This window comes from Eptatretus burgeri, chromosome 21, assembly GCF_056783735.1.
Source record: "Eptatretus burgeri isolate ZD-2024b chromosome 21, Ebu_testis_v1, whole genome shotgun sequence".
Lineage (NCBI taxonomy): Eukaryota > Metazoa > Chordata > Myxini > Myxiniformes > Myxinidae > Eptatretus > Eptatretus burgeri.
The window spans coordinates 748,332-775,295 of NC_140981.1; the positions used below are offsets into that span (position 1 = coordinate 748,332).

The 26,964-nt window shown below is 45.6% G+C and overlaps 2 protein-coding genes across 20 annotated transcripts in view; one reads left to right on the forward strand and one right to left on the reverse strand.

Moving 5' to 3' along the window:
- The window catches only part of LOC147008100 (uncharacterized), a 62,768-nt gene that overhangs the window by 2,999 nt on the left and 32,805 nt on the right, over positions 1-26,964 (reverse strand). The window contains exon 1 of one of the 6 annotated variants that reach the window (XR_015053623.1): positions 1-139. The exons of the other annotated variants lie outside the window; for them this stretch is intronic. The gene's annotated coding sequence lies outside the window, so the exon portion shown is untranslated. Of the gene's footprint in view, positions 140-26,964 lie in introns of those variants that run through there. 6 annotated transcript variants of the gene reach the window in all.
- LOC147008101 (short transient receptor potential channel 4-associated protein-like) lies at positions 41-25,429 on the forward strand. 14 transcript variants are annotated; one of them, XM_085865534.1, is made up of 20 exons: positions 41-199; positions 2,773-2,901; positions 3,819-3,935; positions 4,032-4,092; positions 5,429-5,573; positions 7,670-7,798; positions 8,447-8,588; positions 9,431-9,632; positions 9,854-10,033; positions 14,834-14,967; positions 15,092-15,208; positions 15,569-15,627; positions 15,793-15,894; positions 16,315-16,398; positions 19,514-19,604; positions 19,854-19,985; positions 22,677-22,788; positions 22,928-23,040; positions 23,249-23,455; positions 24,815-25,429. In XM_085865534.1, exons 1-20 carry the CDS (start codon positions 41-43, stop codon positions 25,016-25,018), a joined length of 2,619 nt encoding a protein of 872 aa, XP_085721660.1. In that variant the 3' UTR covers positions 25,019-25,429. The 14 variants fall into 14 exon arrangements, with proteins under 14 accessions (XP_085721660.1, XP_085721661.1, XP_085721663.1 ...); XM_085865535.1 differs by having other exon boundaries at positions 9,893-10,033; XM_085865536.1 differs by having other exon boundaries at positions 153-279.

The following is a 26,964-nucleotide window of genomic DNA, read 5'->3' on the forward strand; positions in this document are numbered from 1 at the left end:
CGAAACACGTTTCCTGTGGCGATTTTCACGTCTCAGCAAAATGGCCACGGCAGGGAAGGTGGGGCTGGTGGTTCGTCGTTCACACGTCCTGGGAAGCTCGGACGGGACGCCATCTCCGGCACCCCGAGGTTGTGCTAACGTGCTGTTACGTGTGGACGGTGCGAGGCGAGGCGAGACGAGGATCACTGGCCTCGCCCAGGTTCGGATCTTTTACCTCGATCAACGGCGATGATTCCGGGACACCATCGGACAGGGTTTTACCTCAGACATCATCCTTCGGTATTGTGTGATTTTAATCTCTTGAAAGGATTCCACGAAACGGACGAAAAACCATATTCCTTTATTAAATAATAAATAGGGATCTGAGGGGTGGGCGGGGCTGTTTGACTGTCAATCAACCTGATGGGGGCGGGGCTGTACGACTGTCAATCAGCCTGATGGGGCGGGGCTGTTTGACTGTCAATCAGCCTGATGGGGCGGGGCTGTTTGACTGTCAATCAGCCTGATGGGGCGGGGCTGTACGACTGTCAATCAGCCTGATGGGGGCGGGGCTGTACGACTGTCAATCAGCCTGATGGGGGCGGGGCTGTACGACTGTCAATCAGCCTGATGGGGGCGGGGCCTCTACGCATTTCCCCCTCAATATCGTGCACGTTATGGACGTCAAATAATATCAGCAGAAATATAATTCCTCTTGAAATCCCTCGTTTTTCAGCGTTATGTTTATGAAAATAAAATCATAGTGAGGAACCAGAATTTCACACGGGACGCACGTGATCACGAGCTCTGCTGACAGTCACAGTGTTTTGGTGAAAAGCGAACCACGTGATCAAGAACCTTCTCGAGTCGCCGTTTCTCGGCGGCAGATTCGCTACATCGGCGAATCTGGCATCGGACGGAACAGCCTGAACGGGGGTGGGGGGATTATCCACTCAAACTGAATATTGAATAAATATTTGAACTGACATTCGGTGTTCCTTTTCGTTTTTGACATACTGCATCGAGTGGAGTGGTAATTGTTCAATTTATCAGAGGCTCGCGATGCAGGGTACATGGCAATGTGACACAGCGGTCACTCTTTTGAGGTCAACATCGGCCAATTTTCTAAAAATCCTCAATTTTCATCCGATTGACGAGCAATTTAAAAGGCGATTTGCATTATTAAGTCACTGAATTCAACAACCAACTATTTTTGAGGTCAACTTAGGCCAAAAGGTCAACAAAGGCTAAATTTCTGAAATCCTCAGTTTTCATCCCATTGACTTGAAATTGGAATCGAATTTTTTTTTATTAAAATGACCATCGTGCGTCACGTGGTCTGGCAACCGTATTGGAAAGAAGGGGAAAAGTCTTTGAAAATCTTCATCGTAAGAGAAACCGCTTGAACCGATCAATGCGAAATTTAACGAATTCATCCAACTACCCTGTGGGGAATTTGGCTTGATGAAGATGACGTCATTGGTCATGTGGTCTGGCAGTCATATTGCATCAAAAATTCTTTAAAAAAATTAAGAAAAACAAAATAATTGGCTCCCATCAAGTACTTCTCAAGACTGTGTGGGGTATGTAGTCTATGAATACCATGGAGTTCTTTGAGAAATGAGCATCAAGACAGAGCGACAAGATACTGAGTCAGGGTTACTTAACGTAAGACGTCCAGTGTTTGACATTGCTGACGAAGATCTCTTGGCACTTTTGCTCCAACATTGGGTATCCTCTGAGCTTCATACCATTCTGTTATTAAACCTTATTAAAAAAAATTACAGAAACAAGTGAATTAAAAAACTGATGCAAAATTAAAAAAAAACCAATGTGGGGATGACAAACTACAGTTTAAAAAAGTTTTTAAACAAGATAGGGATGAGGTTGGTTTAGAGAGAAGCTTACAGTATTGCCATCACCGAACAATCCCTACATGTTTCTCCACCTGTGTCTCATTTCCTTGTATTATATACTTTAATTAGCCCATGAGAGTAGATCGTTCAAAATTGTATCATTTTATGCATGAAATCGCTGCAAGCTCCTAATTTGAAAGCTATAGTACTTACAAAAAGTGATGTACACAGCGATTCGTAGCTATGATGAACAGGCATTTGATAATATGAGTGAGGAAAGTGACAAAAAAAACTTATTGTTAACAAATCGTTGCGGTCTGTTCCAAGTCAAGCCATGGGGGTTCAGCAGGCCAAAAATCATGGCGGCTTCAGACCCCCCCCCCCAGCAAGGTTACCAAGGAAACGGCTGAAGACCCCAGAAAGCAAGGCGGCTGAGGATCACCTGATGAAAGATATCATTAAATAAGGCCGTTAATGATCTTCGAAAGGGGTGTTTTAATTAACCCAAACTTCAGTCTTGCACTTCCTTGGAGTTTTCTTGGTCTGCTTGCAAAGTTTCAGGCTGTTAGGTTTCATGGTTTTGGAGTTATGGAGGACGCACACACACACACACACACACACACACACACACACACACACACACACACACACACACACACACACACACACACACACACACACACACACACACACACTGACATTTATTAGTATGGATGTAGAAGTCGATATCACACAGATGTTATGGTCTAAGAAAAAGAGATAATTTCTTGATTTGTTTCTACGTAATCATATATATATATATATATATATATATATATATATATATATATATATATATATATATATATATATATATATATATATATATATATATATATATATATATATATATATATATATATATATATATATAATCATATACTGCTATTTCCTCCAGTTTCCAGAAGGTGTGTGCTCACTGACGGACAGGAAAAGATGGCACAACATTCCGCAGCTGCTGCACCATTTGCACAAGAACAGCGAACCTTACAACTTCAATTACCGCGCATGCACGGACACCCTCAAAGTAATTAATCCTGTCTGACCGTTGTAATTCTGTGTTTTCATTCAGGGAGGGAATGGGGGTGCGGTGAGGGGGAGGCGGTCATTTTGCTGGGGAATATTCTTTGATTTGTAGTTCATGAAAATGCTCAACGCTCCTGCGGAATGTGAAATGTTTGCAAAAGAAGGCGTTGAGTGAGGTTTGCAATTCAAGTACAATGTGACGGGTTTATACTTCATTGATGTGTGACCCAACGACACAGATCTCTCCAAGTCAATCACTCGACACTTCAGTCTTCCCCATTCATTCAGTCACGTGACGGTCTCCAGAATTTGCCTCCATCTCACCACCACGGACGGTCAAACAGAAAGAGCAAAATGTAATCTTCAGATTTGGGATGACAGCTCCCCATGAGATTAATGAGCGCTTTTCATTTGTTTTTCTCACTTGACTTTTTCTTGTTTTATTTTGTCTTTTATCTCTCCTTTGTTTTCTCACCTCTTCTCTCTTTCTCTCCTTTTTAACATCTCCTTTTCTTCTCCCCTTTTTGTTTCTTGGTTGTCTCCTTGTTTTCCCACTTTTTTCCAAGTTCCATTCACTTTGACTTGTGACGCCTGTAATCCTGAGTCATTCTCACCCCACAATAATCCTTATCCCTGAAGCAGCTATGGTGCAGCCCCATCAACCTTCTCCCTTATGAGTTATCCCATCTCACCATTTTGCCCAAACAGGGGGTTAACGCCCAAAACATCAGCCGGTTACCATCGTTTGATCAAAGCTTTGTTGATCCCATCTGTTGTATAATTTCAGGGTTGACACTTCAGTTAATCCAGCGTGTTATCTTACCTGAATGATGATTTCAGTTTTAGTTAATTTTTAGTGACGTAGTGCTCAGCAAGGTGTGACCAGGTGGCCACTCACGCCGCTGCGACATTCCACAGGAATTGCACGACTTGCTCGATGCAAAAGGAATGGATGCGGCACCCGCAGATGGTGATCCTTCACAACATACCAAGTTGGTCAACTCTGATATCTTCGACATGTTTGGTGGTGTCGAGGTTGGGATCTCTCTCGGGCTCGATTTATTTGTTCTTTTTATTTATTTATTCGCGATTCAGATGTTGCTGTTTGCTAACTGTGGTTGTGCTTTCCAGCTCGTCGTGGAGATCATAATGAGGCCTTCACTGCTTCCGCACGTGAAACTCCACCAAGACAGTAAAGTAGCATTGTAGCTCATGTTGGGCATATTGTTTATGATTGGTTGTTGATGACGTCATGTTCATTTACCTTTGAGAGTTCCTTGATTAAAGAGCACTCATTTAATGGAGTTGTTGCACCAAATGTCATATTTCATGGATCTGACTGTTTTGGCAAATTATAAAACCCAGATAAGTGTGGAATTTTAATTTGTTATTAATGAACAGTAAAATTTTGGATTTAAAATAAATAAATAAATAAAATTTTCTGAGTCACTGCAGAGGAATCAAGTGAACAAATAACCATTCCTTTCACACCATGAGGCACAGAGGGCGACCAAGGAAGTTACATTTGGCTGAGGATTACACTCCCGGGCAGGTTGCCACTCCGATGCAGGAAACTTGAACGGCTTATTACACCAGAAAGCTGGTGGCCATTTTGCTGACCTCAGCAGGATTGACAGGACAAGTCAACCCACCTGGTGTTATTTCAATGGGTTTGAACAGGGGCTCAAACTCAGGACACTCAAAAACCTTAAGCCAGCCATCTTAACCGTTAAGACAACACCAGGCCTCGAGGAATCAAGTGAACTCCCTATAATTATTTCTCGACCTCGCTTTATGTTTTGACTTTGCTCAATTTTATTTTCTAAACGTTTGGAACATTTTCGAAGACTTGCAAAAGAGACGACCTCGAACCTGAACCTCAAAATCCTTGTTCACCATTGAGATACAGTGTGTATGTCCAGGTTGTACCAGTGTGTATGTCCAGGTTTTTATCAATTGAGCTTTTGTCCTCAAATCTTCAACAAACCTTTATTATGAGATTGTGGAGAACATAAAATTAATAAAATGTGCAATTTTTCTTTTTTTTAACTCTCGTTTTCGTCAAGTGTAGTTTGAGTACGAAGCTGGTTGCCGACGTGCTTTGCGTTTTGAGATGCTTTCTAGTTATTGTTGTGTTCATTTTTGCATTGAAATGCTTGCGTGGTCCTCACTTATAGTTATGTGGAGACACCTTCTTTCTCGCCACTGGGGGGATATCGAAATGCTGGAAGATGTGTGGGAAACCGTCCCACCTGGGAGTACTTACCTCGACAGCTCAAGGCCAACTGGGTTTACCCACGTGGTCAAGCCAAACACCCCCCCGAGACCCTCCCCCGGCGAGACAGAGTTTATTGTTTTTTAAAATTATTATAACACGACTCCACTCGATTAAGCAATGCATTCTCTTCGTCATAAGTTGTCGTATTTGTTAGTTTTTCATTAATTTTGACATTGAAATTATTCAATTGTTTGAATTTTTAAATATCTGACAAGTTTTATTTGTTGATTTATTTGTTTTGTTTTTTCAGTGCAAGATTATTTGACGAAAACTGCCTTGGAGATGCTGCACTGTGCCTGCATCGATGTACGTTGTGTAAGCTCCACCACCGAAGGTCAACGGAGGTCATGTTTTCACTCCTGTCTGTCGGTTACTTGGTGGAAGTATTTGACTAAGTATGTTGGTCTACAGCATCTGTCTGTCCGTTTGTTTGTCTGTTTGTCACACAATTTTTGTCGACAGCTTCGAAGCAATCGTTCTGAATTTTTTTGTTTGTTCGTGGGTGACCGGCCAAGGAGAGCAACACACTTTTTTTGGTCAGGATTCGGACGAGGATCCGGATGCTGAAGTTTTTTTAATTGACCTTTAATGAAATTTTTTTAACGATTCTTTACCATTGAGTGATGAGGCTAAATTTTTTTATTTAGAACTCGATATCTCAAAAACTTTTGGACGGATTCAGACGAAACATAGTGGACAGGTTGGGTGTGGGACAAGGACGAATTAATCGATTTGATGTCGGTGAACATCCGAATCCGGATCTGGATTCAATAATTTTTTAATTTCCGAAGTGATTCTTCACCATTGAGAGATGGGGTCAACAACGATTTCCACCTACAGCAAGATAGTTCAAAAAAAGTTGTGGATGTTTTTTGTTTGTTCTTGTGTCCATTTCCAAGCTGGCCTCCAAATCCAGTCTCCGACAGGACATCCTCCGTCCTGCAAAGTCTTTCCTTGGCACACCTGAGCGACTAACCTCAAACAAAGCTTTCATCCACAGCGTCTGCCCCCCCCCCCATTAACCGTCCCCAAGACCCCATCTCTTTTCAAGTTTTCACTTCTTCCTTCTTGAGAATTTGTGACCGTGTCCATCTTGTCCACCCCCAAGCCCTCATTCTTTCCCACATTACTAACTTGTCCAAGTCTCCCTCTATTTTGTCCCTCATTCCACTGTTACTTTGTTTCTGTTACGTCCTTATTTGTTCTATGTTCTAGCTCCTCCACGAGCCTCGACGTTGCTTACAAAAATAAATAAATGCTCAGAACGTTTTGTAACATTAAATAATAATCCGAAGGCTTCACTCTGGGTCACGTTGGGTTTCTGGGCGAACAGACGTGTTCAATACCTCGTTTAATTTACCTGGAACATGATTCATTTAAAAACACCTCGTTCGCACATTGTCCTGATTCATCTCGACATGCACAAACACGTTTTTTTTTTTCCATCGGATGAAAGCACGCGACCTTGCTTCGACCAATTGGGAACTCGTTCACTGTTCAAACACTGATTGCACTCTTCGTGTGGTTGCATCACCGGCCAAGCGGACTTTCGAATGGAAGGATTTCACAACACAAAGGATGTTGTTGATGAAGCTCGAGTGAGAAAGGATGTAAAAAGACAATGGAATCAAATTTGTAAACAACATGACGACATTGGAGAGAACCGGAACAGCGTGGATTTACACCTGAAGCTTACTATTTTACGTGGATTTACACCTGTAGCTTACTATTTTACGTGGATTTACACCTGTAGCTTACTGTTTTACGTGGATTTACACCTGCAGCTTGCTGTTTTACGTGGATTTACACCTGCAGCTTGCTGTGTTATGTGGATTTACACCTGTAGCTTACTGTTTTACGTGGATTTACACCTGCAGCTTGCTGTTTTACGTGGATTTACACCTGCAGCTTGCTGTTTTACGTGGATTTACACCTGCAGCTTGCTGTGTTATGTGGATTTACACCTGTAGCTTACTGTTTTACGTGGATTTACACCTGTAGCTTGCTGTATTACGTGGATTTACACCTGTAGCTTGCTGTTTTACGTGGATTTACACCTGTAGCTTGCTGTTTTACGTGGATTTACACCTGTAGCTTGCTGTTTTACGTGGATTTACACCTGTAGCTTGCTGTTTTACGTGGATTTACACCTGTAGCTTGCTGTTTTACGTGGATTTACACTTGCAGCTTGCTGTGTTATGTGGATTTACACCTGTAGCTTGCTGTTTTACGTGGATTTACACCTGTAGCTTGCTGTTTTACGTGGATTTACACCTGTAGCTTGCTGTTTTACGTGGATTTACACCTGTAGCTTGCTGTTTTACGTGGATTTACACCTGTAGCTTGCTGTTTTACGTTGATGTACACCTGTAGCTTGCTGTTTTACATTGTGAGGTGTCGATGAATTATGTTGGTCGGGCTGGCATCTCATGTTACATCGGTTCGTAAAGGTGTGAGATTTTGGAGCGAGCGTTCACCTGCGTGCCTGCAGACGGATGGTGTGGCACGGCGGCTCTCCGAGAGGTCCGACTTCGTCATGTTCCTGTTCTCTTTGCTCTCCGAGAAGCACGCTTACCTGCAAGCAACTGCCGTCATGGTGGTTGTTTTGTGTGCAAAGAAGGTGAGTTGTTTTGCTTGGTTTTCTGAAGACTCTCAACCGGATTGGTTTGGGAAAGATTGACTTGATGCATTTTAATGCGTTGCTGAGTAACTTGAGTTCGGCCTTGTTGTATTTTCTCCTTATTACCATCAGTTTATATTTTCTCCCCTTTTTCCCTCCACCCTCCTATCCCTCTCAACTATCTTCATGTTTCATGTCTTAAAATATAAATTAAAAAAAATACAACAAAAATCTGCTTAACAGAATCTGCTTGTGAACAGAACAGAAACAGAATCAGACTTAATCTGCTTAACAGAAACCTTCCTCCTTCAAGATGTCTCTGACTCCCAAGTATCTCTCCCTGGTTACTCCCTCCTCCGGTATGACAGACCTGAGCCTCGTCCTGCTGGAGGAGTTGCTCTCTTCATCAAAGACTCCATTCCTCACTCTCCATGCACTGCCCTCTCTCCCCCACACCCCCAGGAATACCTCTGACTACGGCTTCCCCTCCACTCCCACCTCATGTTTATATGTGCACTGAACCGTCCACCAAACAGTGATGACTCCATTTACACCTCACCATCCGAAAACATGGACCAACTTCTCTCCTCTCATCCAAACTCTCTCTCTCTTCCTCATATGTGGTGACTTCATCTGTCATCATACCAGTTTGCCGAGGTGTGGGTACCTCTCTCACCTGACGTGGTACTTCAGCAAAAGATTTCTCGACTCATTGGGACTGACTCAATCGGTCAGCTTCCCGACCCGGATCCCAACCGCTTGTCGGATTGAGACGAAATCTTCACCATCGGTGCGACTACTCACGTATAATGTTTTAATCATAATTATTATTATATAATTATGATGTTATTTCAAAAAAAAAAAAAAACCTTCGAAAATCTTCTCCTCTGTAAGTGGCTGAACAGATCGAGGCGGAACTTCACCCGTGTGACCGCCTATCCATGAGGGACAAAAGGTTCACACATATGATGTCGTAGGTCACATGGTTTGGCAGCCAGATTTGATTTACTCTTAAATCTTCTGAAAATCTTCTCCAGAACAGCTGGAGAGATCGAGGGGAAACTTGAGGCAGACTTATTTAATTTTTTGATGTGTTTTTTTTATTTATTTGTAAAACGCTCACTTGGCTGTGTTTGTATGGGTTTGAGGGTAGAGGAGTATCAGCTGAAATGAGAATCCTACCCAGGTTCCTCCTGATGACTTCATGTTTGTTTTGTTTTTTTTGCTTGTTCGGGTTCCTTCTGATGACTCCAATGCAGGACTTCACCCATTTGGTCTTCCATTTGATTTGAATTCAACTTAATCCCATTCTAAATTAAATTTAATAATGAATAATAATTTTTAAAACCTCATGGGTCAGGGTGAAGGTCAAGGTGTCCAATCAAAGCGGGACGTCTTGGTACCCGGTCATCACTGCCGTCGTTCTGGGCAACCGCACGTCTCGTGATAAACTTGGCCCAATCGATTTGCACCTGCTCCTGTCTTGCCGTTTCTGACTCCACTTCCGGGTGAGGTTGTCGTACGGGTTATCTGAGAGTTAGACGCGTCCCTCTGATTCGTCCCCATATTCCCATGCATTCATACTTTTCCCGACCCAGTTCGTTGATGCGAGGCCCTCATTTTCACAATCAGGAGATGGTGCTTCTCGAGGAGGTACCAGACTTGGTACGTCTTGTGTCCAAGTTGGACCAGCACCGGTTTGTGAACTTCTGTCGTGCTGTCTTCGTCATGGTAATGGAGGTGGAGTCCTCCGATGATGGCGATTGCACGTCCTTGGCTCAAAACGAGCAGCTGCACCGGCATGCGGGCCCAAGTCCTGTCGACCTCAACCAGTGTGAGTACACACCAATAAAAGCCACACACCGTCTGCTTTCTCTCTCTCTCTCTCTTTTCAGACCCGAGATGCCGAGTTGGTCGGTTGTTGACATGCGTGCCGTCACCATTGGCCTGTTTTATCCCTTTTAATGCCGGGCAGAATACCTGTTTTTAATGTGGCCCGACAATTCCAAGGGTCGAAGTCGGCCAAAAAATCATGTTGATGGTGTTGTCTTTCAGCTGACGTTCGCTCGGTGTTTCCTGTGCCGCGGTGTGCAGCTGCACTCCTGAACATCCCTGGTTTTGTGAAACGCCTTTGCGAGTTGGCCACACAGAAATCATCAAACCCATTGACGGTCCTGCAGGCCGATGAAATGCCATCCCTGGAAACGCTCGTGGCATTGGGCGTCACGCCGAATGGCAAGGCCGAGTCGTGACAATGGCACAGAACAATGAGCTAAACAATTCTGATTCTTCAGTGTGCGTTGACTTGATTGAATGTTGGGCGGATATGCATTTGTTAAAAAGAGCTGAGCTGGAATTTTTTTTTTTAATATTTAATTATTTTTTTCCCCCCCCCTTTTGAAAGGTGTGCTTGTGAGTGTGTTGCCAGGATTGGTGTTGATGTTCCTCCCATAACTCGCGTAATGTTAACCAAGTTGTTCAGCACCGACAACGTTGTCATCACAAATTGTTTCCCCAAGTAAATCGCTTTTTCATCCTCCGTACGATGGAGACGACAGAATCTCGCGGAGATTGTGAATTAAATTATTTGTCGTTATTTAATTTTTTAGCGGTCAATTTGTGCATCGAGAAGAAGATAATTAATATATAACAACAAGGAAATCCAACATAGGCGGAGGCCATTCAGCCCATCGTGCCTGCACGAACACCACACTCATCCACCCACGCAAGATGCAAGGAAGAAAATGCGAAAAAAACTTTTAATTCATGAAAAAAAAAAGTTTTTCTTTGTTTGTTTGTTTTTTTTTGTACTTTTTTTTTTCTTCCCCTCAGGGGAGGGGGCATGGGCTTGGTTAAAAACACACATCAACCACACAACCCCCCTTAACAAGACCCCACCAACAGCACTCCATGCACAATCACCCATCAATACTCAAACTACCTTAAAGTCTTATCAACATCCCCAACCCCCTCTATCTCCATCCCTTCCAGGTACCTATCTAATTCTAATTTAAACTTATCTACTTTTTCTGCTGCCACTACTTTTCCAGGGAGGCCATTCCATGCTTTAACTACTCTCTGAGTGAAAGACCCCTACCTTACTACCGTCTTAACTCCCCTCTTCTTTACTCTCAAACTATGGCCCCTGGTCCTATTACAATCTACTCTGTTCAATGATTCATCTGTTGTTATTTTATCTCTACCTTTCATATCTCCTCATAACCGCCTCCTTTCCAGTGTGTAAAGCCCTGTCTCCTTCAGCCGCTCCTCGTCGCTGAGTCTATCTCGGCCCGAAATCAATCTAGTAGCCCTGTGCTGAACCCTCTCTATGGCATCTCTGTCCTTCCTGAATTGTGGTGACCAGAACTGCACACGATATTCTAGATGTGGCCCTCACTAAATTCCTGTACAATGTTAACACCACCTCTTTTGATTTATATCATTGATCCCCCTCCTTATACAGCCTAACACCCGATTTGCTTTACCTATAGCTCCCTGGCACTGTGCTACCCGCTGACCTCCTGTATCTGTAACCACCCCCAGATCCTTCTCCTGTGTGACACGCTCCAAAATTACCCCTTACATCCTGTAATCTCTATTTTCATTGTTCTTTCCCATCCCCAACACCTTTCACTTGCTCAGGTTAAATTCCATCTGCCAATCTTTTACCCAATCTATGCAAGTATCATTACTTTCCTGAATCTGATCACCACCCCCTCTGATATCCAACCTCACCTCCAAGCTTTGTTTCATCTGCAAATTTGGAAAGCTTACTCTTTACCCCATTATCCATTTCATTGATGTAAATAACGAATGGTAATGCTCCAAGTACTGATCCCTGAGGTACCCCACGACTTACATCCTCCCACTCACAGCCACTCTTTGCTTCTGACCACGAAGCCAGTTTGCAATGCAATTAGCTACCTGACCAGTCACTCCACAAACCCTCACTTTGGTTAACAACCTCCGATGTGGTACCTTATTAAATGCCTTATTAAAGTCCAGATATACTATATCCACGGCCTTTCCCTCATACACTCAGACACTGGTTCAGAGAACTCGACAAGATTTGTTAAACAAGAACTTCCATTGGTAAACCCATGCTGACTACCATTAATTAGTTTGTATTAGTTTAAATGGTTCCTCATGTGGTCTTTAATTAATATCTCCAACACCTTCCCCACAACTGAAGTCAAACTAGCAGGTCTATGGTTTCCCAATTCTTCTCTGGATCCTTTCTTAAATAATGGTGTTACATTTGCTACTCTTCAATCCTCCGGTACCTGTCAATGTATCACACGTAAAGACAACAACATCTGCAGATGTCAGTGTACTTTTTCCAAGACCCTGGTGAGCTGTTGAAAATATCCGTCAACATCTCGCTTACCTGCTCAGCCACCTCCATCGACACTCTCAGGTGCATATTATCTGGACCCGGAGTCTTATCTCCTCTTAGATTACCTTTACTTCCTCCACTCCAACCTGGATCTTCTGTAAAATCGCTTCCTCACCTCCTTGATAAATACTCTCAGCTATTGGCAATTCTCCTGACTGTTCTTGTGTAAAAGTTGAAGAAAAATACCTGTTTAATAAGCCTGCCATCTCACGTTCATCACGAACCACCCTCCTGGTGCTATTCCTCAATGGGCCCACACTGGTCCTGACCTGTTCTTTTCCCCTGATATACTCAAAGAGAGCCTTGTTATTATGTTTAATATTCTTAGCCCATTTCCTTCTCATGCTCTCTTTTGGCTTATCGAGTTATTTTCTTAACTTGCCCCTGTTTACTCCGATAGTGATATAAATCTAACTCCATTCCTGATATTTTAAACCTAATAAATGCCTTCTGCTTCTCCTGAATAGTATTCCTGATCTCACTGATCAACCACCCTGGTCTCTTTATGTTTCTAGTTTTACACCTCATTGGAATGTACTTACTCTGCACTCCACACATTTGGTCCTTAATGGTTTCCCATTTCTCTGATGCTGATTGTCCTGTTGTTGGAGTCTCCCAATCTACATTACTCAACTCTCTCCTCATACCCTCAAAGTTTGCCTTCCTGAAATCTAATAGCCTTACCCTACTATCCTGAACTCTAACCCTCAACAGAATCTTTGCACAAACCCAACCTCCACCTCCTCCACCATATTGGGATCTTTACTTAAAAGGAGGTCTAACACTGCACTCCCCCTCGTGGGCTTATCCACAAACTGGGTTAAAAAGCAATCCTGGAATAAAACAAGGAAATCCTCATCCGCTCTTCCCTTTCCCTGTTCCTGGACCCAATCTATCCCTGGCAAGTTAAAATCCCCCAAAAGAAATACTCTTCCCTTACCACGTGCCCTTTTGAATTCTTCATGTCCTCCTCCTTCCTCCTCTTCCTTCACACCCGGAGCCCTATAAAAGCATCCTACCAGTATCTTACTGTTTTTACAATCTCTAATCTCTACCCGTACAGATTTAGGATCAGTTATCACAATTGGGCTTCTCGCAATCACTCGAGGATGTTACGTCCCACGGGATTTCCGTGGGACGCGTCTCGCCAGATCGTGAATCGAACGTCGGTATAACTCCGAATCCATCCATCATCGTTTGGGATATCGTGCGACATATCGTGTTGGTCACACTCACCTGATTTTGTGATCTGATCAAACATGGCGGACTGGTAGACTGGCGGCTATTATAGTTGTAACCGTACGTGGGCTCGCCCTTTAAGTCCATTTTACGTCTTCTTTCGTAATTCCTTGTTCAACCTTGAAAGGCAGTTTGATGATCAGCATCACTTTGAGAAACAGGAAATGCTGGGATTTCGGTGAATTCTGGGAATTAGTGAAGCAATGTCACTCCGTAACGTTACGGAGTGACCAGTTTTATTCGAACTAATGTCGTCACGCCAACCGCCGTCAACTATTTACCTTCGCATCATTAACTAGTAACCAGGGGCTGTTGAAGTCACATTTTACTTGTTGTGGAATTTCCGCAGGCACCTATTAGTTATTAATCATCCACCAAATGATGCCGAATGGGGGGGGGGGCACTGTTGACCTCGTGCCTCAATGTGTTTGCAGGTTTAAACGATTATAATTTGCTTGAAATATTATTATTATTATTATTATTATCTCCACGTTTAACCTCCATTATTGCGGTGAGCACGTCTCATTGAAAGCCGAGAGGTTGTGGGTTCAAATCCAGGAGAAAGAAGCACAATTAAAGATTTGGATCCGCAGCTTCCGGGAAGCAAGCTGGTTGCAGGACAATCAACATGATCGCTGCTGTATCGTTGGGAAAAAAAAAAAATCTAAAGACGTTTGGTAGGAGGGTAATGTGCCTGGTTGATGTTACAAAGTGAGCCATTCCACACTTTGTGGTTTGCTCTTTAATGCCCTCAGGGTTGAGGTGACCTCTCATGTTCCACTCCAGAAAGTGCTGCCCTTCACATCATCGAAGCACAATGGACTGGTTCCTCTGCTGAGTATTCATGACTTTTGTTTTTAATCGTTGGACAGTTATCGAGGTCTCACGTCTGAACTTGTACATGCATCACACGTAAAGACAAGAACATCTGCAGATGTCAGTGTACTTTTTTCCAAGAATGACAAGGATATTTGTAGACATTGGACAACAGCGTGTGGTGTTTGAGTCAGGGTTCCTGGCATGAAGAAGCATCGATACAGATGGGGATGTAAAGCATACCAACCGAGGTCATCGGTCTGTTTATTTATCTAAGCGGTGTCGGGTTTGTTTTTTTCATTTCCCTGTGACATTGCTTTCTCTCTCTCTCTCTCTCTCTCTCTCTCTCTCTCTCTCTCTCTCTCTCTCTCTCTCTCTCTCTCTCTCTCTCTCTCTCTCTCTCTCTCTCTCTCTCTCTCTCTCTCTCTCTCTCTCTCTCTCTCTCTCTCTCTCTCTCTCTCTCTCTCTCTCTCTCTCTCTCTCTCTCTCTCTCTCTCTCTCTCTCTCTCTCTCTCTCTCTCTCTCTCTCTCTCTCTCTCTCTCTCTCTCTCTCTCTCTCTCTCTCTCTCTCTCTCTCTCGACAGAGCTGGTGTATCCGTTTGAGGGACATGTGCGTTACACGTTGCCGCGGTCCATGCGAACAATGTACGAGTTGATTTGCAAGAAGGAGATGTTGTCCATGCTCATCGTGCTCCTCACCGGCAAGCATCAGGACCGGGTACTTCCAGAAGAGCACGGTCGTGCCGTGTCGCCGTGACTCTCCGTGTTCGCCCTGCACGTCGTGCACGCACGTTTCCGACGTCCTTCCTCAATGTTCGTGTACATTGTGTCGCGCGTGACAGGTTCACAAGCTGCTTTCACAATTCCAACTCATCCCGGGACTGAGCGACCTGTTTGATGAGCTTCCGTGGAGGAAATCTGCACAACCGCCACCATTCCCCAACTGTAGGTTAAACCGGGTGAGCTGGATGCCTCGTGTTTGTGTTTTTAAAGATGGCCGCCCTCCATCCATCCCTCATCGTTCGGTTGTCCTTTCAATTCGCACTCAACTTCCCCTTTTGTCCGCTTCGCTGCATTTACTCCGTGTGCTTCCTGTCGAGTTGCGTTCACCCCGCCAGCTTGTTCCTCTTCTTCCTCATTGTGTTTTACATCTGTCTTCACCTTTTGCTCTATTGTTCGTGAGTTTGCCCTTAACCTTCTGTCGTCTCGCCCTTCCAGGAGCACTGATCTCCGGACACGTGACTTGCTACCTCGTTTTTTTTTTTATAATCGAAGGATGACGTGTACGTCACATGTTTTTTGTAATGTTTGTTCACCAGGAGGTGGCGCTGAAAATCCAGTTTCTACGTCTGCTGCACGTCCTCATTGACCGTCACGAGTAAGGACGGGCATCCGGGGTCGCGGGTCCGGGCGAACCGGTGGCAAATTTTGGGCCGGTTGGGCTGTGGATACCCTCCTCCTTCCATGTAACAATATTATTGCACCGAGGGAGTCGGCTGTTTTTACTGATTCCAGGCTCTCGCATTCTGTGTTTGTGTGTCAGGAACAAGTACTTGCTGTTAAACAAGGACGAACTTTCCGAGATCAGCACGATCGCTGCTCGTGCCAACATCCGTGAACCCAAGGCTCTCAAAGACGTTGACAGGTAAAGCGTTCACCATGGCGACTCAACATCATTATAACGGCAGCAAGCCACAGCAAGCGCTTATCTACCGTTAGGGCTTTCCTAATCGGAGTATCGCAGGTTCGTTGGATGTCATACGCAGATATAAACACAAGGAGTAGTGTTCATACAGAAGCTTGCGGCCATTTATCCGTTCCCCAAAAAGCTCAGCGAAAGCTCCGAAGAGCTCCCAAAAGCTCCGAAGAGCTCCCAAAGGCTCTTCGTGAGGGAATGATGTTGTTGTGCTTGTCGATATACTGACCACTCTAATCCTCCTTGACGAGTAGTGATTGTCGACAAACTGACCACTTTAATGGTCAGGACTGACATGACAATGACGTTGAGAGTGTTTTATCATGTTATTGTTGCTGGCCTTTGTTGCGTTGTGATGTTTATTTTCAGGACGCTCGTTTGTCGAGGGGACAAAGGCCTCCTGAAGAAAGTGATCGAGGTGATGAAGAACGAGTCACCGGGTTTTCTTTTCAGGTGAGCTCAGGATTCGAGTGCGGATGTCAGGTCGACATGATCAGCAGACGATGTCTCCGATTGTTGCGAAGGTGAACACTTTGTGTTCGCACTGTTGTTGGAAGTGAGCGAACTTGTCGGCCATGTTGGAAGAAAGGAAAACCTTTGGACCGCTGTTATCTCTGAAAGCGCTCCGTGGGAAAAATTGAAACTTGGCACAAGTGATGGATTCCCCAGATGGGAAGTGTGATTTTTTTTTTTGATGAGGTCATAGGGGGCTTCGTTATGACGTCACAATTACATACGTCGAACGCTTTGTCCTATCAGTATGAGAATTTTTGAGGTTGATCTCGGGCAAAATTGTATGGTGGGGGGAGGGGGATAATGACGTCATCGGTCACGTGGTTTGGCAGCCTTTTTTGTTGTTTTTTTTTTAACATAAAAGCCTTCAATAATAATAATAATGCAGGTGGAGGCAGATCTGTCGACATCGCGACTTTGATGAGTGTCCTATTTATTTTTAATGTTTGGAGTGATTAAATCAAATTTAAGTGATTTAAATTTGACACTGTGGAGGCAGACATCATTCAGTGATCCTGTAGTTTTAGTCTGTGGTTGAAGCTTATTAAGGACGGATGAGCGGCCAGGGACCAGCTTGTCTGTCTTGGGAGCGTTCATGGACAACCGATTTTTGATTTCTGAGTGACAAGATTTTTAAGTTGTGGAAGTGAGTGAGTACTTCATCAGGTTAAATGGACAGTCGTTCTGGATATCATCAGTATGGCAATGAAAGCTGGTGTTGAAATCCCATAAAACTGTACACCAAGTGGACGTCGAGCAAGAATGGATGAACATTGGATCCTACTGGAGCACTGACTGGTACGTGAAGTGGGTCTTTTGGACAATTGGTAGCTGGCATTGTTTGCAGTGGATGTGCTGTACAATCTAATAAAAGATTTGAAGAATTGAATAACAGGACCGGTGATTGTCAATTCTTGATAGGGTTCGCCACCATCTGCTTGAGCAGCAGCGTCCAGAGCAGTCAGGCTTTACACCAAAGAGGTCAACGATTGACCGTATCCTTGCTCTTCGTGTCCTCACCGAATGCAGACGAGAGTTTCGGCAGGGGCTGCTTGCAGCCTATGTTGATCTCTGTAAAGCGTTCGATTCAGTGAATCGGGATGTCCTCTGGAGGATTCTTGGTCTTCGTGGGGTGCCACCAAAACTGATTGATATGATGTTTGAACTCTACTCTGGTACTGAGAGTGCTGTGAAGTGTGGTGGTACCATCTCTGACTTATTTACAGTTATTACTGGAGTTCGCCAGGGGTGTGCACTGGCCCCCACACTTTTCAGCACTTGTATGGACTGGATTTTAGGGAGGATGTTGGAAAGATCAAGCTGCGGTGCATCGTTTGGGAATGGCAAGATCTCGGACCTTGATTTCGCAGATGATGCAGTCATCCTTGCGGAGACTTTAGACATCCTCTTGGGGGCCCTCGAGGTGCTGAAAGAGGAGTCGGAGCCGCTGGGATTACGGGTTTCTTGGGTCAAAACTAAGATCCAGGCTTTCGGTGACATCTTGGATGCTGCTGTCCTGTCTGTGTCTGTTTGTGGTGAGGATGTTGAGGTCGTGGAGAGATTCACTTACCTTGGCAGTGATATTCATGTCTCTGCTGGCTGCGAGTCAGAGGTCAATAGACGTCTGGGTCGGGCCTGGGGAGTCATGGATTCACTGGATCATGGGGTGTGGCGCTGCCGGTACCTGTGCGGGAGGACGAAAGTCCGAGTCTTCAGGTCCTTGGTACTTCCAGTCTTGCTCTATGGATGCGAGACTTGGACTCTGACCAAGGATCTGAGACGGAGACTTAATTCCTTTGGTACCAGGTCTCTTCGGAGAATCCTTGGCTATCGCGGGTCTGATTTTGTGTCCAACGAGCGGTTGCTGAGAGAGACTCGGATGAGATTTGTTACCTGCATGGTCCGTGAGCGTCAGTTGCGGCTGTATGGACATGTGGCTCGTTTTCCTGACGCTGATCCTGCTCACCAGATTCTCTTAGCGAGGGAGTCTCGTGAGTGGAGGAGGCCAATGGGCCGACCACGTGCCTCGTGGTTGCAGCAGGTTGACCAGCATCTCAAGGAGATGGGGATGGGCCTGGCATCTGCCTGGGGGAAGGCCAGACGGAGGCCCCTGGAGTATCGGCGGAAAATGGACGCAGCGACGCGCTGTTCTGGCACATGCTCCCACACCTGACCTGACCTGATTGTCAAGTGTCGTTGTCTGTGTCAAAAACAACTTCTCGGGCCAGAAGCATGAAGGAGTCTAACGATACTTGGTCGTCTGAGACCTTCAGGTGGGCAGTCTCAGTGCTGCGTAACTCAGACTGAAAGGATTCTGAAAGGGAATCCGGGTGTACGTACTCCAGAAGCTAATTGGCAAGAGCATGTTCTCAAATCTTGGAAATTTAAGGTAAAAGAGAAATGGGGGTTAGATTTTGGAAAGAGAAATGTCCAATGGGGGTTTCTTTTTAAAAAAGGAATTTTTTGTTTTTTATAAATGAGGATGGAATGTAGGTACATGATGGGGGAAGTGAGGAATGGTGAGAACCTAGTGAGGGTGGGTTTTGGGAAGACAGTCAAGAAGAGAAGTAGCGGAGGATGTGGAGGAGGTTGGGGTTGAAGGTGAGTTTGGTTGAGTCGGAGGATGTGGTGGAGGTTGGGGTTGAAGGTGAGTTCGGTTGAGTCGGAGGATGTGGTGGAGGTTGGGGTTGAAGGTGAGTTCGGTTGAGTCGGAGGATGTGGTGGAGGTTGGGGTTGAAGGTGAGTTCGGTTGAGTCGGAGGATGTTGGGGTTGAAGGTGAGTTCGGTTGAGTCGGAGGATGTGGAGGAGGTTGGGGTTGAAGGTGAGTATGCTGGAGTCATGTCAGGAAAATAAATAAATAAATAAGGATGCACATTCTCCACCAGTACTTTCCCCTGCTCCCTCTCTCATCTTGCTCCCCCTCTCCCCATCCCTCCACCAATCTGCCCTCATGAGAGATTTTCCAGCAGAAGTGTTGCCTATCAGGTGAAAGCTTCAGGTTTGTCACGCACCCAACTTACACTTCACGGTACAGTGCTGTTACACCCCTGACAGGTCTTGGTTGACTCAAGCTGTGGAGAGCTTCCTCGGGGAAGAAACCTCTTTTGTGGACCAGATATTTCTGCTGAATGTGGGATTGCTGGAGGTACGCGCGACGTCCACGGAACTGCCATTTTGGTCGCTTTCAGGCGGTGTGATTTTACCATTCTTCAGTTTGTCCTTTGCTCTCACTTGGAGTCAGTGTTTGATCATAAAGACGAGAACGTCAAAGCGGAGGAGTGTTTCAATTCAGTAGCTCGTTAAAAACATCGACACACTCGTTCATCGTGCCACGTTTTGTGATGAAGTAGTTTCTCTGTACTTCCTCCCTCTCCCTTTTCCCGTGCACACTCAGCACATCGTCTCTTGCATCATCAACAACGAATCCTACACGAGGCACATCAACTTCAACCTGCTCGGCAAGCTCATGAAGTTCAACGTGGAAGCCTTCCGGAAGTTCGACACGTGCGTAGCCACGGAAGAGAGGGTGAGGCGTGCGTTCACTGTCAATCTGCTTTTATACCTGCACACCAGTTGTAGTTGACCATTTCAATCATGACCGTGTCCTCCTTTATTATCGGAAGAGAACATTTGCATGCATCCATTAATCGGAACGTCAGATCGAAAACCGATATCTTTTCATTCCCCGTTAACCCGCTTTCACCCCCAAGCCCACCTCCTTCCAAATTTCCAGTTGTTCCTTCCTGAGAGTTTGCTTCTGTATCCACCTTGTCCACCTCGTACATCCTGCCCTACCATTTTTTTCTCCCCACCTCCCTCATTTGTCCACGTCTCCCTCGAGTTTGTCCTTCAACCCTGCTGTTGGTGTTTCTCCTCTCTGTCTCTCTCTGTCTCTCCATCGCGAGTGCTGATCCTTTTGTTCTATTGCATCCTGATCTGTTAAGTGTTCTAACTCTTCCACGAGCATTGACTTTGGAGACAAATCATAATAATAAGTAAAAAAGACATAAAACGTCACAGCCCTTGTTGTTTTCGTAATCTCTCTGTACGAAGTTAAACGGCTGGCCCATGTTTATGGACAGCTAAAATGGCCGCCAGTCGGCCATCTTTGATCAGATTGCAAAATAAAGTGAGACGCACGTGTACGCCATCATGCACTGTGCTTGTACCAAGCTTGAACAAAATCGGACCATGCTTGTCGAACAAATGGTTGAGGACGTTCTCAACATCAGGTTTTTTTTTACATCTAAAATGACCACTGGTCGGCCATCTTGGATCTGATCGCGAAAAAACAATGACGTGATGGTCGCCAGTCGCCCAGATTGGATCTAATCTCGAAAAAGCAATGACGTGATGGTCACCAGTCGGCCATCTCGGATCTGATCTCGAAAAAACAATGACGTGATGGCTGCCGGTCTGCCATCTTGGATCTGATCTCGAAAAAACAATGACGTGATGGTCGCCAGTCGGCCATATTGGATCTAATCTCGAAAAAACAATGACGTGATGGTCACCAGTCGGCCATCTTGGATCTGATCTTGAAAGAACAATGACGTGATGGCTGCCGGTCTGCCATCTTGGATCTGATCTCGAAAAAACAATGACGTGATGGTCGCCAGTCGGCCATATTGGATCTAATCTCGAAAAAACAATGACGTGATGGTCACCAGTCGGCCATCTTCGATCTGATCTCGAAAGAACAAAGACGTGATGGCTGCCGGTCCGCCATCGTGGATCTGATCTCAAAAAACAATGACGTGATGGTCGCCAGTCAGCCATATTGGATCTAATCTCGAAAAAACAATGACGCAATGGCCGCCGGTCGGCCATCTTGGATCTGATCTCGAAAAAACAATGACGTGATGGTCACCAGTCAGCCATATTGGATCTCATCTCGAAAAAACAATGACGTGATGGTCACCAGTCGGCCATCTTGGATCTGATCTCGAAAGAACAAAGACGTGATGGCTGCCGGTCCGCCATCGTGGATCTGATCTCAAAAAACAATGACGTGATGGTCGCCAGTCAGCCATATTGATCGTGACGCAATGGCCAATCTGACGAAAACAATGATGTGATGGTCACCAGTCAGCCATATTGGATCTGCACGCCGGTCGGCCATCTTGGATCTGATCTCGAAAAAAACAATGAGTGATGATCTGATCTCACCAGTTGGCCATATTGGATCTAATCTCGAAAAAAAACAATGACGTGATGCCCGCCGGTCCGCCATCTTGGATCTAATCTCGAAAAAACAATGACGTGATGGCCGCCAGTCGGCCATATTGGATCTAATCTCGAAAAAACAATGACATGATAGTCACCAGTCGGCCATCTTGGATCTAATCTCGAAAAAACAATGACGTGATGGCCGCCAGTCGGCCATATTGGATCTAATCTCGAAAAAACAATGACGTGATGGCTGCAGGTCCGCCATCTTGGATCTGATCTCAAAAAAACAATGACGTGATTTCCACCAGTCGGCCATATTGGATCTAATCTCGAAAAAAAACAATGACGTGATGCCCGCCGGTCCGCCATCTTGGATCTGATCTTGAAAAAACAATGACGTGATGGCCGCCAGTCGGCCATCTTGGATCTGATGTCGAAAACAAATCACTTGTGTATGTATACCATCATGTGTTGTCTTTGTGCCAAGTACAAATAACCTCGGTCCACACATATCCGAGATACGGTTGCGGACGCACACACAGACACGAAAATCGAGATCAAATCCATAAGTTTCGGTCTAAGTCCAACAGGGGCGAATGATGCCACGGTGGTGATGTGTTGCTTTATTCATCCGTGACCTTGATCTTCTGAATTCTTACTCATTCGCGTCGTCCGTATTGTTTTGGTTGGTTAATTGCTGATGGGCTTGGGATCCTCGGATCCTGCGTTCAAATCCCACTCAGCTGTTGAATTAATACCAGGTGGGGTTGACTCTGCCCGTCATCCTTCCGAGGTCGGCAAAAATGAGTGCCAGCTTGCTGGTATCGTGTGTCGGAGTGGCGACCCGTCCAGGATTGAGTCCACCAGCCAAGGAGACTCCTCAGGCAGCACCAACGCTCCGCCAGAGTGTGGTCCCGATGGAGGATGGATGGATTGCTGGTGTATTTGTTTGTACCCGTTGATCGAAGTCGGCACGGTACATGCACGGTGGTATATTTTAAACACTGCTACACATACAAACGGTACTTTTCACTCGTGCTTGCAGTTTGGCGTGTTCATGCAACAGGTGAACAGTTCCTTGGTGGAGTCCAACATGTTCGTCCACTGCGTGGCACTCTCTCTTGAACGCTTCCTGGGCAAGGCGGACGATTTTAAAGGTGAAGTGCACAACTTCGGTTTTGAAGACGATTTGAAGGATTTTGGATTGCCACTTCCCAACAACGTAGTCGAATGTTGATGCAAATTGGGCAATCGTGTCGTCTTGTCCCCATCGTCGGATGTGCCGCTTGTGTGCAGTGCTCGATGTGATGACCTCCTGCCGACTGCTCACGTTCATGGCGAGCATCGACAACCAACTGTCCTTCCTCACCAGGCTCATTGAAATTGTCCGAGTGGAGGTTCTCACAAAGGTTAGCTCTCCTGGAGGAGACTCTCGGTCGCTCGTCTTCGTCGCCATCGGGGTAACCTTCATTCAGAGTTGAGCCGTGATCTGTACTACGGCCCGATTGGTTCCCCTGGTTGTGACCGACACGATAGAGTGATTTTATCCCTCCCCAGCCCCCCCCCCCAACTCCCGTTTTCACAGCATTTGCAATTGTTGTTGCGTGCGGTGAACAGGAGGACGTGAGTTATCTCAACACCGGCCTCACATTCCTCATGCTGGCGTCGCGTAAAGGTGAGCTTCCGGTATACCTGAACGCCCTGCGAGAAAAGGAATATGCACAGAACAAGCCGGGATCTATACTCGGGAAGTTCCAGAGCTCACTGCGATTTTGGAAATCTCACTACCTCGGCAAAGACAAGGACAGAATGTCTTTGGAGAACGTAAGGCCTTGCGGAATCTGTTGACTTGCCTTTTCTTTGTTTATAAATGCTTGGCCAACCTAATCTGTGTGCTCGGACGTCTTTGTGGCCTTTTTGTTTATTTATATATTGTTTCGGATACGTCGCTGGGTCACGGGTGGTCTCTCTCAGACCCCTTCCCGACCTTTGACCCGGAAGCTGAAGAGCCACGGATCACTCCGTGATCCAAGAGGTTGCTCACACGCCATCTGAGAAGGCTAAGTGTGGCAGGGTCCCTAATCCCCTCCCCCCTCCCCCCAGATGGGGAACCACACTCTCTGAATGGCTGCAGAGACTGTTGTCCTTCCAGCAGGTTCTCCCATCTCAGCTGAGGAACTCCAGTTCTGTCAGAGTGGTCATTGGGTTCTTGATCTGCTTCTTGCGCAGTTGCTCAGTTTGATCAGATGGCCAGCTCTCGGAAGGGTCTGGGAAGTTCCGTATTCTTTCCATTTCCGAATGATGGAGGTCATTGTGCTCTTGGGAACTCTTTTTAACCTTCCCCAGATCTATACCTCCTCACTATTCTGTCTCGGAGTTCTACGGACAGTTCTTTGGACTTCATGGTAGAGTTTCTGCTCTGGCATGCACTGTCAACTGTGGGACCTCATCTAGAAAGGTGTGCTTCTCTCTAAATCGTGTCCAATCAATTTAATTGGCCACAGGTGGACTCCAATCAAGGTGTAGAGACATCTCAAGGATGATCAAAGGATATTGGATGCGCCTGAGCTCCATTTGGAGCGTCGTAACAAAGGGGTTGAATACTTTCTGACTCAAGACATTTGAGCTTACGTCCCCAGACCTAATTACGTCCTGGCACGTTCACCGCAAGGAATTGTGGGATATGTTTGGGGGTCATTTTATTTCGATCCGAAAGACGATGGAGTTGTTTCAACGGGTGGGGATATCGTCAGTGTTAGTTTGGTGTCTGATGATCACGCACAACCAGACAGATGATCTGCGAAGCGATTTGACCTCCTCACTTCCCGAGCTCACGCATGTTGTCGCTGTTAAAGTGTGCTTGCATGTTCTTGGAGCACAGCTATCGGAAGTAGTCATGACATGACGATACCAGGTGACTTGATGACACATTATGTGACGACACCAGGTGACTTGTATCCTTGTCGATGTAAAATGTTGAGAGAATATTGGTTGTTTTTACATTTGTTTGTTTGTGGTTGTTTTTTTTTAACCAGGAATTTTGAGTCAGTATTGTAGTTTTAGCTTTACATAAACACTTCATGACGTCATTGAAGGGGGTTTAAGCCTCGTGATTACCTTGCTTTTGACCTCTCCTATCAATACCCACCCCTCCCCACCCCCGTTTCAACCTCCTCCCCACAGAGTTCCTCCATTTGCTTTGAGGAGTGGAAAAAAACCGTCGAGTTGCTCCTCTCGCCGGATCGACAGGCCTCTCATTCCCTTTCGGGGTACATCGATGAAGCGTACGTCGAGACGGACGACACGGACTTGCCCTTTCACCTGACCCATGACCGGACGCGCGTTGCCCACAACACACATGCTGTTTGTGGAGACGAGCGACTTTAAAATGGACCAATGAAGCTTTTGCATCGGAATCGTTGAGATACGAGTGCCTGGTGCAAGAGAGACTGCAGGAGCTTTGCGGTTGTTTTGATCTATAACTCTGGTACACATATATATATATATATATATATATATATATATATATATATATATATATATATATATATATATATATATATATATATATAATCATCTGGGGTGCCATATCAGGAGTATGTACAAAGAGAAGAATGATTGTCTGACACCCACGTGTGCACCCGGCGGAATGCTCTTCGACACGTCACGTGTTATGGTTTGAGGTTTTGAACTTTCGCCGATGTACATTTGAGCTTTTTGAAGTGAACTGTACGTTACAGTGAGCTTCCTTTGTTTTCTTGTCAGGATTACAATCGGAATTAAATAACAATGATAAAATGTTTCAGTGTCTTCAACTTTCATGCTCCACAATCTATGATGTCAACACAGCAGCACGCTGCTTCCAATGTGAACTTATGTTGTATTAATAAATTATGTTAAATGAATAATTTTAGGAGTATTTGTTTCTTTTGAAAATTTTGGAATAGTCGGCTGACGATGTCTGGGAGCTCATGCTGGAAAAAGTGGGGCAACAACTGGACACCAGGCAAGCAAAAGAGGGAGGAAACAAAGTAACCAGCCAAAAAGGGGGGGTAGAAAAGATCATGGCTACGATGGGGGATGATGTGAGATGGTGATGCACTTCCTGCTTGAAACACTGGAGGGAAGAATGGTGTTGAACGGCCTGAGGAAGGCGGTTTCACGTACAGCAGAAAAGAGATGAGGTTTTTTTTTTTGGACACCTTGTCAAGGCTCGTATGAGAGCTAACACACAATGCACAGCAAGGGGGGCATGAGACAAGAGGGGTGGGAGTGGGAAGGACAAAACAGTGGGGAACAGAGACATTAGGAGATCTGTGGAAGGGAGACGGATGGGGCCGGGAACATGGGGGATATAAGATGGACATTACTGGGACTTTCAGGAAGGAAGGCAGGGAATTTGACAGAGGTGGGCTTGGCGTGGATTAACGGGGGTCGAAAAGATCAAGGATTTGGATAAGAGGTGGTGGTGAACAGCTGTTTTGAAGGCCTGGAGGGAAGAATGGGATTGAACAGAGTGTGAGAGTTTTTTCCAAAGGTGGGGAAAAAAGAGAAATGAAAGAGTGAAGGTGAGCAGTGATTCTTGATTTTGGTAGTTTTACCAGAAGGGGGTTGCTGGCGGACCTTGAGCGCCCTCTGGAAATATAGGGGGGGCATAGCTCAGACAGAGCAGGGGGGGCAAGACCTGAGAGGAGACGGTAGAAGACAAAAAGACCACCGACGTGCCTGCGGTGAGAGACCCAAAGACTCAGCCTCATCACAGGAGATGGCAATGATCCGAAATGCCGAGGTTTCGACAGCGTGAAGCCGAAATAGGTGGGAGGCAAGAGCACCAGCCCAGAGGGGAGAGCAGTACTCCATCAGGCTGCGGACGAAAGCTTTGTAAGTGGTCAGGAGCTCAGGTGGGCCGAGGAAGGACTTTGCACGATGGAGGATTCCCAGTCGGGGACTGGCTTTTGAGGCCAGGTTTGAAATGTGGCTTTCCCAGGAAAGGTAATGGCAGATCGTGAGACCCAGATGCTTGAAAGAAAGGACTTCTTCCAGAGGATTGTTGAGAAAGTGGATGAGGGGTTTTTCTAAACGGTCCTTTCGGAGAGACAGAGTGAGAGTGTGAGGTTTGTCCGGATTGAAAGACATGTTCCACATGTTGGACCAGTTTGTGATTTTCCCCATATCTGCAGTGAGCGAAGAAGCTGCTGCATGCCGGTCTGAGGGATGACAGATGGTACGGCAGAGGGTGGAGTCATCAGCAAAGAGATATAGAGGATTTTGCAGAGAGTCGGAGAGATCATTGATGAAAACCAGAAAAAGAACAGGGCCCAGAACGCTACCTT

What these genes read in the sequence shown, in the direction of transcription:
- LOC147008101 (XM_085865534.1), top strand. Translation starts at nt 41, where the DNA reads ATGGCCACGGCAGGGAAGGTGGGGCTGGTGGTTCGTCGTTCACACGTC. An exon ending in CGTGAAACTCCACCAAGACA is followed by an intron (nt 4,093 to 5,428) that starts GTAAAGTAGCAT and finishes TTGTTTTTTCAG; the next exon opens with TGCAAGATTATTTGACGAAA. An exon ending in CAAGGCGGACGATTTTAAAG is followed by an intron (nt 22,789 to 22,927) that starts GTGAAGTGCACA and finishes GCTTGTGTGCAG; the next exon opens with TGCTCGATGTGATGACCTCC.